A 20,481-nucleotide genomic window follows, 5' to 3' on the forward strand; every position below is an offset into this window, starting at 1 on the left:
TAGCGATAAATTAGAAGACTTAGAGAACCACTCGCAACGCCACAATCTACGATTTCGGGGTATACCGGAATCGCCAGACAATCAGGACTGCGCGGTGGGGGTTCGGCACATATGCGAGATGCTGCTAGCTTCAGCAGCGGTGCCGACTGGAGACATTCCTACTAAAGAAATTCGGATAGACAGAGCTCATAGAGTGATGGGACCCCGAATTGGAAACAAACCAAAGGACATACTCGCCTGTTTCCATGACTTTGCGATATTTACCTTGATTACTATGTAATTTAAATTGTATACTTAGTTTTTCTTCTCTTTGTCTGTTACTTAAAGTTGCTTAAATGTTCATTGTTCCATGTAATGCCGTCAGGCAAGTTTTTTGTTCTTTGTAAACCGGTTTGATTTGCATCTAATGTAGGAAGATCGGTATAAAAAAAACAAAAAATAAAGAAATAAAAGACGAATTGGCTGGCATTGCCCGGAAACAGGCCACGTGGCAGTGGCAGGGAGCAGCCATAATGATTTTTGCGGATTTGGCGCCCACCACTATTCGGAGACGACAAGCACTGAAGCCTATTACGGATGCCTTAAGGGAGGATAACGTGCGATATCGCTGGCTTTTCCCTTTCGGGATGAGCTTTATTTTGAAAGGGGAACAGTATAGAGTTAAAACTTTACTGGAAGCTGCAAAAATATTACATAATGCGGGTTACCCGGGAATGGAACAGCTACAAATGGAACCGAAAATCCACAGTCGCAAAGATGACTACCCTTGATGGCAGCGGGTAACTAGAGGCGACAAGAGATTGCGGAGGAACCCGATTATCACTTCCTATGACATCATATGACCTATGAGGATAGGCTGAAGGCCCTAAATATGTACACCCTGGAAGAGAGGAGGCACAGAGGGGACATGATACAGATTTTCAGATACATGAAAGATATAAACAATTTACAACTAAAAACAAACCTTCTACTTGAAAGATACAATGAGAACAAGGGTGTCACAATATGAAACTCCAGGGAGTTAAACTCAAACTGAATGTCAGAAAATGGTTCTTCACGGAGAGAGTGGTAGACATTTGGAATGCCCTTCCAGAGAGATGGTGAGGAAGAAGTCTGTAAGGGACTTTAAAAAGGCATGGGATAGACTATGTGGTTTCTTAAGAAAGCAAAATTGCTTACCTGTAATAGGTGTTATCCCAGGACAGCAGGATGTAGTCCTCACATATGGGTGACGTCACCGACGGAGCCCTATCACAGAAAACTTTGTCAAAGTTTCTAAAAAGCTTTGACTGGCACAATGAGTGCACTGAGCATGCCCAGCATGCCATGACCCCTGTGTCCACAGGGGTCTCCCTTCAGTTTCGTTTGTAGCAAAAAGTGCGAGCGAAAAATCAAATAAAATAAGAAACGTATGCGGACCCAACTCCGCAGGGTGGTGGGTGGGTTTCGTGAGGACTACATCCTGCTGTCCTGGGATAACACCTATTACAGGTAAGCAATTTTGCTTTATCCCAGGACAAGCAGGATGATATACCTCACATATGGGTGATTAGCCAGCTACAGGCTGACTCTTATTACAACAGGCCAATAGCAGACAACTCGTGCGGAGGCATAATAATTGGGGTGCTATTGGCAATGATGAGGCAGCCTACATCACAGCAGGTGGTTGTGGAAGGAGTTTGGGATCATAGTGGAAGAAAGCTTTTCAAGACAGGTTGGCCAAAGGCAGCGTCTTGACAGACTTTCATTGATAAGTAGTAGGGGCAGCAAATGTGTGAAGATAGCTCCATTTCGCAGCCTAGCAAATGTCGGCAATTGATACTGAATGATAGTGTGGTACTGATGATGTCATTGCCGTTATAGAATGTGCTTGCACTCACCCCTAGAGAGGAAGGCCTGGGGCATCATAGGAGAATTCGATACAGTCTGCTAGTCAGTTGGAGAGAGTCTATTTGCCCACTGGAACTCGCAGCTTGTCTTTTGTCAAAGAAGGAAAGAGTTAGGTGTAATTCCTATGGAGTGTAGTGCGGTTTAGATAAAATGCAAATGCACTCTTACAGTCCAAGGAGTGGAAAACCCTCTCGCCCTAGTGAGAGAGGCATTGAGAAAAAGGGGCTGGATCCACACACCGCCCCCCAGCCCGACAGGCTGGCATCTGTGGTAACCACTATCCACTCCGGTACCCTCCAGCGAAACACCCCGAGCCAGGTGGTGAGGAGCCAACCACCAGCTGAGGCTGAGGCGAGCCGGCGCGGGATTGGGAAGTACTGCCTGGAAGTCCCGGGACGCCGGGTTCCACCGGGACAACAGAGACCACTGGAGAGGCCGGAGGTGCGCAAAGGCCCATGGGACCAGGTCGATCGTGGAAGCCATGGTTCCCAGGACTTGCAAGTAATCCCATGCCGTGGGTCCTGGGAGTGATGCGAAGCAACGCACCTGCTGTCGTAGTGCCTGGGCTCGCTCTGGGCGAAGGAACGCCTTGCCCACTTTTGTGTTGAAGTGTGCGCCCAAAAGATCCAGCGACTGGGATGGCGTAAGGTTGCTCTTGCCAAAGTTGATTATCCATCCCAGGGCCCGCAAGCATTGTACTACCCGGTCCACCGCCCGGAGGGCCTGGGGCAGTGATTTTGCTCGGATGAGCCAGTCGTCCAGATACGGGTGTAACAGGATCTCCTTCCCTGCGAAGATCCGCTGCCACCACTACCATAACCTTGGTAAACACACGTGGAACCGTTGCCAAACCGAAGGGGAGGGCTCAGAACTGAAAATGCTGCCCCAGGACCTTGAAGCGAAGATAGCGTTGGTAATCCCGATGAATCGGGATGTGGAGGTACGCTTCCGTGAGGTCCAATGAGGCGAGGAATTCCCCCGGGTGGACCGCGGCCAGCACTGACCGGAGGGTTTCCATGCGGAAGTGCGGGACCTGGAGGGACCTGTTTACTGTCTTGAGATCCAGTATGGGACGGAAGGTGCCCTCCTTCTTTGGCACCACGAAGTAGATGGAGTAGTGACCTCTGCCCAGTTCGGAGGCGGGGACTGGAGTTATTGCCCCCAACGCCCCAAGGCGTTCGAGTGTTTGGCAGACTGCCCTTCTCTTGAGAAGGGACCCGCAAGGAGAAAACAGGAACCTGTCCCTGGGCATTCGGGCAAAATCCAACGCGTAGCCGTGCTTTAGAGTATCCAGGACCCATTGATCCGTCGTGATACGGAGCCACTCTTTGTAGAATAGAGCAATCCGGCCCCCTATCCGTGGGGGTCGGATCGTGGCCCGCCTGGTGTCATTGGGATGTCTTCGAGGAAGGACCCGAGCCTCTGCCCTCCCTGCCTGGCCTGCACCCCCGAAAGGGCCGGTTCCAGTGCTGTGAGCGAAAGGACGGTCCCGGGGAGATTGCTGTTGCTGTCTCGCCGTACGTGCCCGGCGCTGATTCCGGTATCTATTCCTTGCGGATGGCCCCAAGGGCCTCGAGCGCGAGGCCTATCCTCCGGTAGCTTATGTACCACATTCTCATTGAGGGACTTGATGATTTGGTCCAGGCCTTCTCCGAAGAGGAATTTGCCTTAAAAGGAAGCGACCCTAGGCGAGCTATAGATGAGGCATCTGCCGACCAATTGCGGAGCCACAGGAGACGACGGGGCCGAAAACTGCCGCTACCCATGGAGCGCGACAAGACCCGGAGAAGGTCGTATAAAGCGTCCGCCCCGTATGCCATCACCGCCTCAAGCTGATCCGCCTGCAGGGCCTCCGCGGGTGGCAGGGTTTGGGAGGTGAGGAGCTGCTGTACCCAACGAAGGCCCACTCGCTGCGCCAGGGAGCTACAGATGGCCGCTCAATTTCCCAGCGCTGAGACCTCGAAGACTCTCTTGAGGTATACCTCCAGCTTTCTGTCCTGGAGATCCCTTAAAGTGGTGCCGCCCGTAACTGGGATCGTGGTACTCTTTGTGACAGCCGAGACGGCGGAATCCACGGCCGGTACTTTTAGTAGCTCGAGAAAGTCTTCCGGGAGGGGGTAGAGTTTCTCCATCGCCCTGCCAACCCGGAGCGAGGCCTCCAGCGTATCCCACTCCCGGGAAATCAACTGTAAGAAGGTGGGATGCGTTGGGAAAGCCTTGGAATGAGGCTTGAGCCCTGCCAGAAGCGGGTCTCCCTTCTTCGACCCGGGGTCCTCTCCCACGGACTCCGGGGGGGGGGGATCGATGTCCATCTCCTGTAAGATGTAGGGGATAAGGTCATCCAACTCCGCTGCTTGAAAAATGCGGAGAACCCTTGGATCGTCGCCCTCCACCTGGGACGCCAGAGTGGGATCATCCCCCGCCAGGGAAGGGTCTCCCCCTGGGGGGCCCAGTCCTCCATAACCCCCGGGGGTCCCAGCATCAGGGAGGATGGCTGGGCGCTGCCTTGTGGCTGTAGCTCCCGAGGGAGGGGCCCGAGCGTGCCAGCTTCGGGGGAAAGGGCCCCATGAACAAGGAGGGTGGGAAGTTCCTGCTCTGCAGGAAAGCCTGGTGCATCAGCACCACAAATTCCGGCGAAAACGGGGGTAGGCCCGCCCCGGGGGGGCCCCCCCGAGGCAGCTCCCTGCTCCATAACCGGCCTAGCCAAGACCGGGTCCCCAGGATTCTGCTCTGAAGTGCTGGCTTCCTCCTCCGAAAGCAAGATGGCCGCCGTCTCCGCACTCAGGGGACCGGGCCTGCCGCTTGCGCGCGGCGGTCCTCCCGCGGGCGTGCGCCATCCCCCAGGAGCGAGCGGCCCTCTTCGGCCGGCAGCTAGTACAAAGCCCCTCCCGCAAGAGCCGGCTCCCCTGCCGACCGCAGGCGGAGCAAGGAGCTCTCGGCATCTCCCGGCAATGGGGGGGGGGGGGGGGGGGGGGGGGGGGGGGGGGGGGGGGGGGGAAGTAGCGGCGGAAAAAGACGCGGCTCCAAGCCGGCATGTCCTCTGGGCTGGCCCTCGCGCTCACGGATCTAGGCCCCCCCCCCACCGACCGGAAGGAGCCACCGGGGAAAACACACCTCCCAGCAGCTGGCAGTCCCGGGGAATGGAACGTTGCGAGGCCGCTGGTCGGGAGCGAGGGAGCAAGCGAAGGGGGGGGGGGAGGGGGAGTGGCTAGCCCCACTAGCGTGCACCCCCTAATGATCCGGCGGGAAACAAGCTGTAAAGAAAAACAAAACAGGAAGACTTACCCCAGAAGCCGACAGCAAGGGGGGGGGGAAACAAGCTGAGAGAGGAAGGGGAAGAAAAAAAAAAAAACCCCCGGCCTGGCAGCAAGGAAGCCTGCTCCTGCGACCTCTCCTTCCGTCTCAGTTCCCTTTACTTTTTTTTTTTTTTTTTTCCGATTGATCCCTCCAGAGAGCCTAGAAACCTAAACTCAAGTGCTGGGGACAAAACGTCCCCTGCTCACATCTGCTGGAGTCAGACGATACTGAAGTCTGAGGTAGAGGCAGGAAGGTTATATAGGACCTCCCCCTCCTCGAGTTTTTTGTCTGACTCCATCTGCTGGACGGGGACATAACCCACCGTCTGGACTGATCTTGGTACGTACAGGAAACATGGGTGGCACGGATAGGAACGATGCAGGGACGATGGCATCAGAGTACCGCGGGGGGAGGGATACCGATGGCATCTAAGAATCCAAGATGGTCTGAAGGGGGTACCGACGGTAGCAATGGGGACATCGACTGTGCGAGGGTACCGAGGAAATCGAAGGATCTGAAATAGACAGGGGCCCTGGCGGCAACGGAAACCGTGGAAGTCCCTGTCCCACTAGCGCTAATAACCAGGCAGAGTGTCACAGAGGAACACTCGCAGGCTATGTGTGGCTAACTGAAAATGTAGGGAGAGGGAAGGCCACAGTCGGTTGGCAGGCCAGGGAGGTGACAGGAACAGACCGAAAAAAGACAGGGCATAGTTCTCACCGAGCGTCGAATAAACGCACGCGAAGGGAGACCCGTGCAGGGAAAAGTGTTTTTGAAGTAAATAAGTGTTTCCGTAAGGAAAAAGTGTTAGAATTTCTCACAGAGCTCCTAACCGCTATGCTTACTGCAGAGCGGTAAAAATAAGACTGAAGGGAGACCCCTGTGCCTGAGAATATCATGGCATGCTGAGCATGCTCAGTAGGCTGTGTGCCAGCCAAAAGTTTCTAGAAACTTTTGACAGAAGTTTTCCGTACCAGAGCTCCATCTGATGATGTCACCCATATGTGAGGACTATCATCCTGCTTGTCCTGGGATAATCTAATAAACTTTAAGAGAATAAATGCAATTGTACTCAGTACCTTCTGATCTAATATTGGTATAAGTGTAAGCAACCAATTATACTAATAGTGGAAGTCACAATAGCATTTATCGATCAATAGAAGAAGACAATTGCATAGAAATTTCTAATTGACAAATACATTGAAGTTTAGTTCCACATATCTATTCCTTAACAGCAGGGCTTGTCCAAAAATATTTGGTGTCCTAGGGGAACTTTCAATCATGCTCCCCTTCCCCCTACTTATCTATTGGCAGCATCTCCAGCACAGCATGCCCTTCCTTGATGGCACTAGCTCTGGCACAGAGCTCATTTGGGCCTCGTGTTAGCATGATTTTGCTGCCCCCATAATTATGGCACTCTAGTCAACTACCTAGTTTGTCGAATGGAAGCACTGACCTTGCTCCACCAAGCCCCATAATGACTGAAAGGAGAACAGACCAATCAATAGTGTCTCAAAACTCTTGCTTCGCCATTTGTTGTCCTCTTCTTTGTTTGCTCTCTTTCTCTCATCATTATATGCCTCTGTGTTTTCTAAGACAAATATGCCATCCCTTTTGCAATAAAACCATGATACCATTTTAAAAGTGTGCCTGGTAATTTTTATAATGTGAAAGCTTTGTAAACTTGGATTAAAGATCTTTACTCAAACAACCTACATTATAAAGTGATAGCTATGTAGGAAACTGGTACTACATATATAGAGTTAAAAAGTACCATTCCTATGTCTTACCATGTCTGGTGTCATCATTTTTGCTACAATATGAGTTACAACTTTTCCAAACTCTCTTTCCCCCTTCTTCCGTCTCAATATTCTTGGGAAAAAGGTCCATAAGCTCTGATTTAAATGAAAAAAAAAAAAAAATCAATAAAATTATTTTTACATAAAGCTTTCACAAAGCTATACATGTCTTTTAAGCCTGACACTCAATCTGTTACAAATATTAACAGATACTGAACAATGCCCTCACACATGAGAGATATGTCAGGAATGTACTGTATCACAAAATATTCATGGTCCTAAATGCTCTACTTTCAGAAATATAGACACAGAATTCTTTTACATTAAACTGGATTGCATTCTTTAATCACTCAGCCCCCACATATTTCATGAATGTTTGCCGTAACCGAACGGTTTCTCAAATTTAACACAAAACCATGAGAATCGCGTAACTGAAAGACCAAGATACTTCTCTTCAGATGTCAAATAACCAACATCTTAATTAAATTTAATTATGTTTGTGGTTCACATTTTCTTTTTCACAGCTTACATTATTTAGTGATTTTTTTTGACAAGATGTCAAATTGGATAACCATATTGCCGTAACACTAGCCAGGTGACACTACATCACAAAGCGTAACATTCAGGCCACAAGAATCTAAAAAGCTTGACTAACCTAGCTAACCACAAGTTAATATCATAGGATCTCTGTACAATCTGGAGGCATCTCTGTCAACATAAGATTTCCTTTTAAAAGTTAATAAATACAACTCTGTATTATGTTAGTAACAAGCCGTTAAGCCCGTTAAAACGGGCTACATCCCTCGTATCTCACCTCCCCCTCATTCTCTCTCCCCTCACTCTTCACCACCCCCTACCTCCCTCCTCTACCCACTCCTCCCTCTCCTCTCACACTCACTTCCCCGCTCCCTCTCTCACTCACACTCAGTCCCACTCACTCTCCCTCCCTCGTCCCACGCCCTCCCCTCCCCCTCAGTCCCACTCCTCCCTCTCCCCCACTCCTCTCTCTGTCCCACTCCCTCCCTCCCTCTCTGTCCCACTCCCTCCCTCTCTCAGTCCCACTCCCTCTCTCCATCCCACTCCTCCCTCCCCCCTCTATCTCGTCCCACTCCCTCCCTCTCTCTCTCCCCCTCTCTCTTCTCCCCTCTCTCTCATCACTCAGTCCCCCTCTCACTCAGTCCCACTCCCTCTCTCTCCTCCCCTCTCCCTCAGTCCCTCCCTCTCTCTGTCAGTCCCTCCCTCTCTCTCTCCTCCCTCGCTGCCGCTGCCACCCGACGCGCTTGCCAACCGCTGCTGCCATCCACTGCCACCGGACGCCGCCGCCGCCGCTGCTAGCCACCCAACGCCGCCGCTGCCACCCGCCGCCGCCGCTACCACCGACGCCGCCGCTGCTGCAACTCAACGCCGCCGCTGCCTCCGACAACGCCGCCGCCGCTGGCCACCCGCCGCTGCCACCCGCGCCGCCGCCGCTACCACCGGACGCCGCGCCGCCGCTGCCTCCTGACGCCACCGCTGCCACTGGACGCCCCCACCATTTTTTTCGGCTCAGGACTGACGTGCTCACCCGCACATGCGCGGTAGAGCTGGTCTCTACTGCGCATTTGCGGCACGTCGGTCATCCTTCGTTATTAGTAGGATATTATAATTGAAAAGTGAAATTTCTAACCATTATATATTATAGATCTTCCTCGAAAAGAACATCTCAGGTCAACCCCAGCCTTATTCCCCCCCCCCCATCCCCGTTTTTTTCTTCATACAACTTACATTTAGTGATTTTCTTTTTTTTTTTACAAGACAACCCCTCCCCCCCCCAATATGATCTTCATATACTCAATGCATTTACAATCATACTGCAGTTTCTAGTAAAAAGCGATTTTAGATATTGATCCCAAATTTTTATTTTTTCTTATAATAATTTTAACATAGTTAATCTTTCCATAAGTAATAGATTGTGCATATGGTTACGTCACATTTCCAAGGTAGTAGAATCACCAGATATCCATTGTATTAATATACACTTTTTTATCATGTAACTTGTCTTTTGTATAAACACAAGCAAATTTGTCTCTGATATATCCCATTCATCCAGAAGAGCCAACAAAAATACTGGGTCATTTATCATTTCATGTTAGGACCCTAACGCATGCGATAACGCCGTAACATGCACGGTAAATAGCACGCCAGTTAGTATGCAAATGTCACATTTGCTATGAAAGTGAGTCTGGGAAGAGTTAAATCACAAGCAGATTGTGATAAATTACAGGAAGACCTTGTGAGACTGGAAAATTGGGCATCCAAATGGCAGATGAAATTTAATGTGGATAAGTGCAAGGTTGATGCATATAGGGAAAAATAACCCATGCTATAATTACACAATGTTGGGTTCCATATTAGGTGCTACAACCCAAGAAAGAGATCTAGGGTGTCATAGTGGATAACACATTGAAATCATCGGTACGGTGTGCTGCGGCAGTCAAAAAAGCAAACAGAATGTTGGGAATTATTAGAAAGGGAATGGTGAATAAAACTGAAAATGTCATAATGTCTCTATCGCTCCATGGTGAGACCCGCACCTTGATACTGTGTACAATTCTGGTCGCCGCATCTCAAAAAAGATATAATTGCGATGGAGAAGGTACAGAGAAGGGCTACCAAAATGATAAGGGGAATGGAACAACTCCCCTATGAAGAAGACTAAAAAGGTTAGGACTTTTCAGCTTGGAGAAGAGACGACTGAGGGGGGGATATGATAGAGGTGTTTAAAATCATGAGAGGTCTAGAACGGGTAAGATGTGAATCGGTTATTTACCTCTTTTGGATAGTAGAAAGACTAGGGGGCACTCCATGAAGTTAGCATGGGGCACATTTAAAACTAATCGGAGAAAGTTCTTTTTTACTCAACGCACAATTAACTCTGGAATTTGTTGCCAGAGGATGTGGTTAGTGCAGTTAATATAGCTGTGTTTAAAAAAGGATTGGATAAGTTCTTGGAGGAGAAGTCCATTACCTGCTATTAAGTTCACTTAGGGACGGATTTTCAGAGCCCTGCTCGCCGGTGAGCCTATTTTACATAGGCCTACCGGCGCGCGCAGAGCCCCGGGACTCGCGTAAGTCCCGGGGTTTTCGGAGGGGGGCGTGTCGGGGGCGGGACTGAGCGCAGCGGCGTTTTCGGGGCGTCGGCAGCGTTTGGGGGCGGGTACGGGGGCGTGGCTACGGCCCGGGGCGGTCCGGGGCGTGGCCGCGCCCTCCGTACCTGCCCCCAGGTCACGTCCCGGCGCGCAAGAGGCCCGCTGGCGCGCGGGGATTTACGCCTCCCTCTGGGAGGCGTAAATCCCCCAACAAAGGTAAGGGGGGGGCTTAGACAGGGCCGGGTGGGTGGGTTAGGTAGGGGAAGGGAGGGGAAGGTGAGGGGAGGGCAAAAGGAAGTTCCCTCTGAGGCCGCTCCGATTTCGGAGCGGCCTCGGAGGGAACGGGGGTATGCTGCGCGGCTCGGCGCGTGCCGGCTATACAAAATCAACAACGAAATTGCTCCCAGACTCCCGCAGGACCCCCAGGGATTATTGGCAAGCCTTGGGGGGGGGGGGGTCAGGAGGCCCCCCCCCAAGCTGGCCAAAAGTCCCTAGGGGTCCAGTGGGGGTCCGGGAGCGATCTGCACTCGTGCCGTCGGATGCCACGAATCAAAATGGCGCCGATAGCCTTTGCCCATACAATGTCACAGGGGCTACCGGCGCCATTGGTCACCCCTGTCACATGGTATGAGCACAAGATGGCGCCGATGGCCATATGACAGGGGCTGACCAATGGCGCTGGACCCCCAGGGATGTTAGTAAGTCTTGGGAGGGATCGGGATGGGGGGGAGGGTGGTTGTATTATACTTAATCTTAATGTTTGGGGGTGGTTTTTAATTTTAAAAAAAAATGTGCCCCTCTCCCCACACAAACCCGAAAAAACGAAGTTTCCCCGAAGTTCGGGGAAAATCCTTTTCGGGTTTCGGGGCCCCTGAACCACGACGAATTAGGCAATTTCGTTGCAATTGCCTAATTCGTGATAAACGATTGCACATCTCTAGTTTTTATTGCAAATACTGGTTTAGGCAGGGAGACAGAGAGAGAGAGCCTTTGTGGAGACCAATATGTAAGTTTACGATTTATACCACTGTAAGAAGGGGCACTTTTACATATACAGTCAGAGGTGCGAACAGCAAAGTTGACATCAGTGAAGATCTTCTTTCATTTGGAGTGATGAAAGCTAAAAGAGGAGTTGATTTGTACACTGTATGCTCTTACCTAGCTTGACTGAAGTAGCATCAAGCTAGGTAGAGAGTACATTGTACACATTAACTCCTCCTTTTAGCTTTCATCACTTCAAATGACAGAAAATATCTCTCTCTCGTTCTCAAATTGCATTTCATACATATCTGCACTCTCAGCCAGTTTTGCCAATCTACCCAGTGCCAAATGAAGATCTTCTTCTTCCAAAGTAACATTCAAGTCCACGACCATTTGGCAGTTATCCTCAGAAAGAGGATCAGAGCTCCAATCACCCAGCATATTTTATATAATGTAGAAAGTATTTCAGTACTCGAAAATGGGCAAATATCAGTTTCAAAATTAACCTGCTGAAAACCACTATTTCCTCTTAATACCGAGTCAATATAGTTATGCAACTGTAAGTACGAATAGAAGTCGTTATTAGGCTATATTTATCTCTTAATTCCTGAAATGTCAAAACTCCTGTCTTGCTTCTACTAAGACTTGACCACTCGTCTTTAGGCCACACACTTCCCATTGAAGAAAATCCCCCTGATCTAATCCTGGATGAAAAGATGCATTTTCTCTAATTGGCAAAAACACTGACACTCTCATAGGTAAACCATACTTAGTCCTCACCCACCTCCAAGCTTTAAGAACTGGTATAAATAATTGTTTCATTATTATTAATAGGGGTAATTCTGAAGTCTTTCTTGAAGAATATATGACAGTGACAGAGGATGAATCATGTTATTATCTACCTCAATATCTGTTACAGTACTCAGACCCCCTAACCAATCTTTTACCACCTTAAACAAACATGTAGCATTGAACATTCGTAAACTGAGGAGTTTTAAACCACCATCCCAAAGACTCACTTGGAGCCGAGAAATCCTCATATAAGGTTTACTCCAGCTCTATATAAAATCTGAGATCATTTTATTCTAAGCAGTTATATCACGCTGCAAAACCCAAAAAGGTTGTGTTCGTAACACGTAGAGAGAGCCTTTTGGGCAAGATAATCATTATCACTAATTGGATCCTTCTATACCAAGAAATTGGAAAATGTTGCCAGTTCTAACACCTTTTCCATCATAGCCAGAGGAGTCACGTTTGCATGATACAATTGAGAGATATCATGAGGAATACGAATACCTAAATATATTAAGTCCTCCTCCGCCCACTGCAAAGGAAAATCCCCGTTCCATCTAGTCCTCAACCTCATCCTTATATCTAATGCCACCGACATCGCTTGGTTAATGTGCAACCCCTACAAAGAAGTGAAAACCTGCAATATATTTAATAATTTTGGTAATGAGTTCAATTGGATGAGAATACGCCACCAAAAGAACATCTGCAAATAATGCAGTCTTCACCTCCTTTGAGCCACAATGAATCCCTGCAATACCACTATTTTACATAAATAAAATAAATAAATAAAATTAGCGAAAGGGTCATCCCTGCCTAGTACTTCGCTCGAGAGAAAAGAAATCTGAAGTTAAGCCATTAAAATCATTATATAAGAGATGTAATATTTCTCTCTCTCTCTCTGAAACATGTTAACGCATGCAAAAACACCATAACACGATTTGAAAACTAACCCTATTAGATTGTAAGACCACTGGGGATAGGGAAATACCTACAGTGCCTGAACGTAATCCGCTCTAAGTGCTGAAAAAAGTGCGAAAAGCGGACTATAAAAATCTAAATAAAAAAATGTTGAGCATTACAATGTGCAAAATCTTCCATTTATCATGTAAATAATTTTTAAAATTGTCATCCTCCATTAAGTGGGATGGCATACACCATTGAAATGTAGTTTCCCTCCTTCCCAATTATGTTGGGGAGATATCTGTATCAGAGAAGATTTTCATGGGTAATGATTCAGATGGACTGAACCAAATCACGGTGAACCTAGAAGATGTGGAGGCCTGATTAACAAACTGAAGAGTAGTAAATCACCTGGACCGGATGGTATACACCCCAGGGTTCTGAAGGAGCTAAAAAATGAAATTTCAGACCTATTAGTAAAAATTTGTAACTTATCATTAAAATCATCCATTGTACCTGAAGACTGGAGGGTGGCTAATGTAACCCCAATATTTAAAAAGGGCTAGAGGGGAGACCCGGGAAACTACAGACCGGTTAGCCTGACTTCAGTGCCAGAAAAAATAATGGAAAGTGTTCTAAATACCAAAATCACTAAACATATAGAAAGACATGGTTTAATGGAACAAAGTCAGCAAGTCTTGCCTCACAAAATCTGCTTCAATTTTTTGAAGGAGTTAATAAACATGTAGATAAAGGTGAACCAGTAGATGTAGGGTATTTGGATTTTCAGAAAGCGTTTGACAAAGATCCTCATGAGAGGCTTCTAGGAAAAGTAAAAAGTCATGGGCTAGGTGACAATGTCCTTTCGTGGATTACAAACTGGCTAAAAGACAGGAAACAGAGAGAGTAGGATTAAATGGACAATTTTCTCAGTGGAAGGATGTGGGCAGTGTAGTGCCTCAGGGGTCTGTATTGGGACCCGTACTTTTCAATATATTTATAAATGATCTGGAAAGAAATACGACAAGTGAGGTAATCAAATTTGCAGATGATACAATATTGTTCAGAGTAGTTAAATCAGAAAGCAGATTGTGATAATTGCAGGAAGACCTTTTGCGATTGGAAAATTGGGCATCAAATGGCAGATGAAATTTAATGTGGATAAGTGCAAAGTGATGCATACACAATGTCAGGTTCCATATTAAGAGATACCACCCAGAAAAGATCTAGGTTCAGTGTTCTGCGGCAGTCAAAAAAGCAAACAATGTTGGGAATTATTAGAAAGGGAATGGTGAATAAAACGGAAATTTCATAATGCCTCTGTATTGCTCCATGGTGAGACCGCACCTTGAATACTGTGAACAATTCTGGTCGCCACATCTCAAAAATATATAGTGTTACGATGGAGAAGGTACAAAAGAAGGGGAGACCAAAATGGTAAATACAATGGAACAGCTCCCCTATGAGGAAGACTAAAGAGGTTAGGACTTTTCAGCTTGGAGAAGAGAAGGCTGAGGGGGGATATGATAGAGGTGTTTTAAATCATGAGAGGTCTAGAACAGGTTAATGTCAGTTATTTACTCTTTCGGATATAGAAGACTAGGGTGCACTCCATGAAGTTAGTATGTGGCAATTTAAAACCAATCGAAGACGTGTCCACACGTGGTCCTCTTCAGTCTTATAACAGAGTTCGCGAAAAAAATAAAACAAACCGAGAGAAAAAAAACCCAACTTTGCAGGGTGGCGGGCGGGTTTCGTGAGGACTAACATCCTGCTGTCCTTGGAGAACACCTATTACAGGTAAACAACTCTGCTTTCTCCAAGGACAAGCAGGATGGTAGTCCTCCTCACACATGAGTGATTAAGTAGCTTCAGGCTGCTCCCACCATGTGCAGCAGAGAACAGGTGCCAACATGCACAACAACTAAAACTGCAATAACCAGAGGAGCAGACCTGCACAAAGAAAAGGGCCCACCGGAGGGAGAGTTGGGTTTTCATGGCTGAAAGAGATACGGAGGGCGGACTGTCTGAAACGACTGTCCAGCTGGCCATTTTTGTCCAAGCAATGTGAGGTGAATGTGTGGAGGGAACGGCCAGGAAGACGCAATGCAAATCTCGTGAATGGGACTGCACACAAGTGGGGCCACAGAGGACTGACATGGCCCGTACTGGTAAGCCTTGACATGGACTGTCAAGCTGTAAGCCCACCTGCGCACAACAGAAGAAATACAGTCCGAAAGCCAATGGGATAAGGGATGCTTAGAGACAACGATCCCCAATCTGTTTTGTTGAAGGAGACCAAAAGTGAGGGGACAAGTGGTGAGGCACCATCCGTTCCAAGTAAAAGGCTAGTGTCCTTTTACAATCTAGAGTGTGCAGAGCCCGCTCACCCTGGTAAGCATGTGGCCCTTGGGAAAAAAAGAAGGCAACACAATGGACTGACTGAGATGGAACTCTGAGACCACCTTGGGAAGGAAACTTCGGATGCATCCGCAGGACCACCTTGTCATGACAAAATTTTTGTATAAGATAGATAAAACACCAGAGCTTGCAGTTCACTGACCCTGTGAGCTGACATAACTGCGACCAATAAGATGACTTTCCAGAAAAGGTACTTCAGGTTGCAAGATCACAATGGTTCAAACGGGGATTTCATGAGTTGCGATTAGGGCGATGTTGAGATCCCAGGAAACCATTGGCGGGCAAGTTAAGGTACTTTAGTTGTAACAAGCCCCTCATGAACCACCCCACAAGCGTATGGGAAGAGATTGCAGTACCATCCATGCCCCGATGGCCCTCAGGTGAACCCCCAGCAACATGGTCTGCAGACCAGATTTGAAGAGAAACAGGTAATCTAAGAATGCCAGTAAGGAACAAGATAAGGATCCAGAACCGAGACCCCCACACCAAGCTGAAAACCTGTTCCATTTCAGATTGTAAGATTTCCTAGTGGAGGGTTTCTGGAACATAAGAACATCAGAAAATGCCATACTGGGTCAGACCAAGGGTCCCTCAAGCCCAGCATCCTGTTTCCAACAGTGGCCAATCCAGGTCTTAAGAACCTGGCAAGTATCCAAAAACTAAGTCTATTCCATGTTACCATTGCTAATGGCAGTGGCTATTCTCTAAGTGAACTTAATAGCAGGTAATGGACATCTCCTCCAAGAACTTATCCAATCCTTTTTTAAACCACAGCTATACTAACTGCACTAACCACATCCTCTGGCAAAAATTCCAGAGTTTAATTGTGCGTTGAGTAAAAAAGAACTTTCTCTGATTAGTTTTAAATGTGCCCCATGCTAGAGTGCCCCCTAGTCTTTCTATTATCCGAAAGAGTAAATAACCGCTTCACATCTACCCGTTCTAGACCTCTCATAATTTAAACATCTCTATCATATCCCCCTCAGCCGTCTCTTCTCCAAGCTGAAAAGTCCTAACCTCTTTAGTCTTTCCTCATAGGGGAGTTGTTCCATTCCCCTTATTTTGGTAGCCCTTCTCTGTACCTTCTCCATCGCAATATATCTTTTTTGAAATGACCAGAATTGTACACAGTATTCAAGGGTGCGGTCTCAACATGGAGTGATTATAGAGGCATATGACATTTTCCGATTTATTCACCATTCCCTTTCTAATAATTCCCAACATTCTGTTTGCTTTTTTGACTGCCGCAGCACACTAAACCGACGATTTCAATGTGTTATCCACTATTTATTTATTTATTTATTTAGCATTTTTATATACCGACTTTCCAATAACAGAATTACTGATCAACTCGGTTTACATTATAACAGAACAATCACATTTACAAGTAAATGTCTTACAATGAACAGGTAGATAAAACTTGGATAGGTAAATATGGGGGTTAACCAGTAAAAAGATACATTGCCTAATGTAGGCATAAGTAAAGATACAGTGCCTAAATTTAGGTTAAATAAACAGTGCTAATTATAAGACTAGGTTATGATCCTTGACTGCCAAAGTTTACGTGTGTTCTATAGATGATCTGAGTAGCTCTCAGGTGGATTACCACCGAGAGGAACATTGGCAGGGACGTTCCCCGGGGTTATGGGAACGCTTGGTTGAATAACCAAGTCTTGAGTCTTTTTTTAAAAGTAGATAAGCATTGCACTGATCTGAGTTCTGGTGGGAGAGTGTTCCAGATTTTGGGGCCCGCTGTGGAAAAGGCTCTTTTGCTTAATGCTGACTTTCGTCGGTGGTATGCGCAGGTTGTTATATAGGCTTGTCTTACTGGTCTGGTGGATGTGTGGTATTGGAGAGGGATTTTGAGCTCGAGTGGTGCCAAGTTGTGTAGTGCCTTGTGGGTTATTGAGAGCACTTTAAACAGAATTCTGAATTTAACGGGAAGCCAGTGTAGGCTTTTCAGAATGGGTGATATGTGGTCTCTTTTGTTGGACTTTGTTAAGATCCTTGCTGCTGCGTTTTGCAGCATCTGTAGAGGTTTATAGCGTTAGCCGGGAGGCCTAGTAAAAGTGAGTTGCAATAATCAATTTTCGTGAGAATGAGTGCTTGTAGCACTAAACGGAAATCTTGGAAATGGAGGAGAGGTTTCAGCCTTTTCAAAACTTGTAATTTGAAGAATCCATCCTTTACGATATTATTTATTAGAGATCTGTAATTCATTTGATTATCAAGGATAACCCCTAGATTGCATAATCACTATGACGCCTAGATCTCTTTCTTGGGTTGTAGCACCTAATATGGAACCCAACATTGTGTAATTATAGCATTGGTTATTTTTCCCTATATGCATCACCTTGCACTTATCCACATTAAATTTCATCTGCCATTTGGATGCCCAATTTTCCAGTCTCACAAGGTCTTCCTGCAATTTATCACAATCTGCTTGTGATTTAACTACTCTGAACAATTTTGTGTCATCTGCAAATTTGATTATCTCACTCGTATTTCTTTCCAGATCATTTATAAATATATTGAAAAGTAAGGGTCCCAATACAGATCCCTGAGGCACTCCACTGTCCACTCCCTTCCACTGAGAAATTGTCCATTTAATCCTACTTTCTGTTTCCTGTCTTTTAGCCAGTTTGCAATCCACGAAAGGACATCGCCACCTATCCCATGACTTTTTACTTTTCCTAGAAGCCTCTTATGAGGAACTTTGTCAAACGCCTTCTGAAAAATACAAGTGTACTACATCTACCGGTTCACCTTTATCCACGTGTTTATTAACTCCTTCAAAATGTGAAGCAGATTTGTGAGGCAAGACTTGCCTTGGGTAAAGCCATGCTGACTTTGTTCCATTAAACCATGTCTTTGTATATGTTCTGTGATTTTGATGTTTAGAACACTTTCCACTATTTTCCCTGGCACTGAAGTCAGGCTAACCGGTCTGTAGTTTCCCGGATCGCCCCTGGAAGCCCTTTTTAAATATTGGGGTTACATTTGCTATCCTCCAAGTCTTCAGGTACAATGGATGATTTTAATGATAGGTTACAAATTTTTACTAATAGGTCTGAAATTTCATTTTTTAGTTCCTTCAGAACTCTGGGGTGTATACCATCCGGTCCAGGTGATTTACTACTCTTCAGTTTGTCAATCAGGCCTTACACGTCTTCTAGGTTCACCGTGATTTGATTCAGTCCATCTGAATCATTACCCATGAAAACCTTCTCCATTACGGGTACCTCCCCAACATCCTCTTCAGTAAACACCAAAGAGGACTCCAGCATGTACTCTGTGATACCCCTTCCAAAAGGCCCCGGCCTGCAGTCACCAGGCCAACATCAAAGCCAAGAGAGCCAGGGCTCTGAGGTGGATGAGGCAGAACCTACCCTAGTTCTTGAGAGAATAGGTCCAGAGTTGTCCCCAATCGAATCGGGTGTGAGAGGCCAGGTCCCATAGGGTAGGAACCAGGACCTGGCGGGCCAAAATGGGGTGATCAGGATCATGGTTCCCTGATTCTGCTAAAGCTTCTGGAGCATTTTCGACATGAGAGGAAGGGGAGGGTAAGCGTACAATAGCGCGATGCCCCAGTTGTTGCGCCGGAGGTGGACCCTTAGGCTGAGGTTGAGGCTACCTGTAGGAGGGATCCTACGGGTCCCCACCATCGGCAGGCGGAGTGGGCTGAAGGACAGAGGCTGGCTGGTGCTTCACCAATACCAACCCTCGTTCCCCATGGGTTGAGCCTTTGGGTACCGGGACCAGCTGGACTTAGGTGGGCCTCAGTATGTCATCGTCGATGGAAGGATCAAGAGATCAGCCCAGAGGCAGCAACAGTGGAGAGAAGAAGTCTGTACTGGACGAGGCGGAGACCCGGGCGCCAATAGAACCAAAGTCAGACAGGGAGCGCCCGTGCAAGAACAGGCCGAAGCCTGAATAGGCCACGTTCGCCTCAAAGGGCAAGCTGGAGTCAGAGCTGGCGGCAATCTGAAAGCAGTGGCAAGCAAAGCTGAGATCTGGACGAGGAGAGAGTCAAGAGTTTAGTCAGACAATGCAGAGGTCCGGGCTTGGGAGAAAGGCAATGGAGTAGTCAGGCAAAGCAGAGGTCCGGGCTTGGAGAGAGTCAACAGCGTGGTCAGGCAAAGCAGAGGTCCGGGCTTGGAAAGAGTCAACTGCGTGGTCAGGGAAATCAGAGGTCATATCCGAGAAGGCAATCCAAAGGTAGGTTAGGAATCAGGAACACAGGAATGAGGAAACCAGGAACAGAAATCAGTGAGGATCAGGAACCAGGAATGAAGGAGAATCACCAGGGGGCAACGAGTACACGACCAGCATGGAGACCTGTTGCAAAGGCAATCCTTAGGAGCGGAAGCCCGGCCTTAAGTACCGGAGCTCCACTAACCTAATCATCCGGGGCCGTGGCTAGGTTCCTGCCGCAGGCCCTACTTCAGACTCAGTGATAAGCGTGCGCGCGCCTAGGGAGGGCAAGCGCTGAGTGGCGGCGTCTCTCCACGAGCCACTCAGAGAGGCCAGACGCGGAGTACAGGGATCTGCAGCTGAGCCGGGAGGCACAGGGGCGGCCCGAGGATGGAGCCGGCGGCCCACCGCTGCCAGGGACGAGGAACCAGGCACTGGATTTGTCTGATAGGTGAGGGGACCGGGCTGCGATCTGCTGTGTCCGGCACGCGTAACACCAGTGAAACGAAAAGGAATCTGCCGTCGATCCACTGCTCCTCTGGCCTAGGGAGTAGAAGTGGTCCACCTTCCTATTCTTCAAGGAAGCAAAGAGGTCTATGTCCGGGGTCCCCCACAAGTGAAAGATCCGGTCCGCTACCTCTTGATTGAGGGGACCAATTGTGAGGTCGGAAGGCATGGTTCAAGGAGGCTAGTCAGGGCGTTGTCTACCCCCTGGAAGGCACACAGCCCTGAGGAGGATGCCACTTTCGATGGCCACCAACCAGATGTGGACTGCCTCCCGACAGAGGGTGAAGGACCCCGTTGCCCCCTGTTTGTTCAGATACTACATAGCTACCTGATTGTCGGTCTGAACAAGACCAACCTTGTTCAGGAGCTGTTCTCTGAATACCTGTAGAGCATACTGAATTGCATGCAACACCCAAGAAGTGGATCTGGGACTGCGATTCCTGCGAAGACCAAAGCCCTTGGGTTTGGAGGCCCGCAACATGTGCTCCCCACCCCATCTGAGACGTGTCTGTGGTGAGGGTAACCTGGGGCTGTGGGCTCCAAAAGTGCATCCCCCGCTCCAGATTTGAGGG

General features: G+C 47.9%; 1 protein-coding gene across 1 annotated transcript in view; it reads right to left on the reverse strand.

Moving 5' to 3' along the window:
• SHCBP1L (SHC binding and spindle associated 1 like) overlaps window positions 1-20,481 on the reverse strand; it is a 385,813-nt gene that overhangs the window by 230,160 nt on the left and 135,172 nt on the right. The window contains exon 7 of the mRNA XM_029617645.1: window positions 6,978-7,082. Within this exon, the coding sequence (XP_029473505.1) occupies window positions 6,978-7,082 (105 nt within the window). The remainder of the gene's footprint in view (window positions 1-6,977; window positions 7,083-20,481) is intronic.

This window comes from Rhinatrema bivittatum, chromosome 10 (assembly GCF_901001135.1).
Source record: "Rhinatrema bivittatum chromosome 10, aRhiBiv1.1, whole genome shotgun sequence".
NCBI lineage: Eukaryota > Metazoa > Chordata > Amphibia > Gymnophiona > Rhinatrematidae > Rhinatrema > Rhinatrema bivittatum.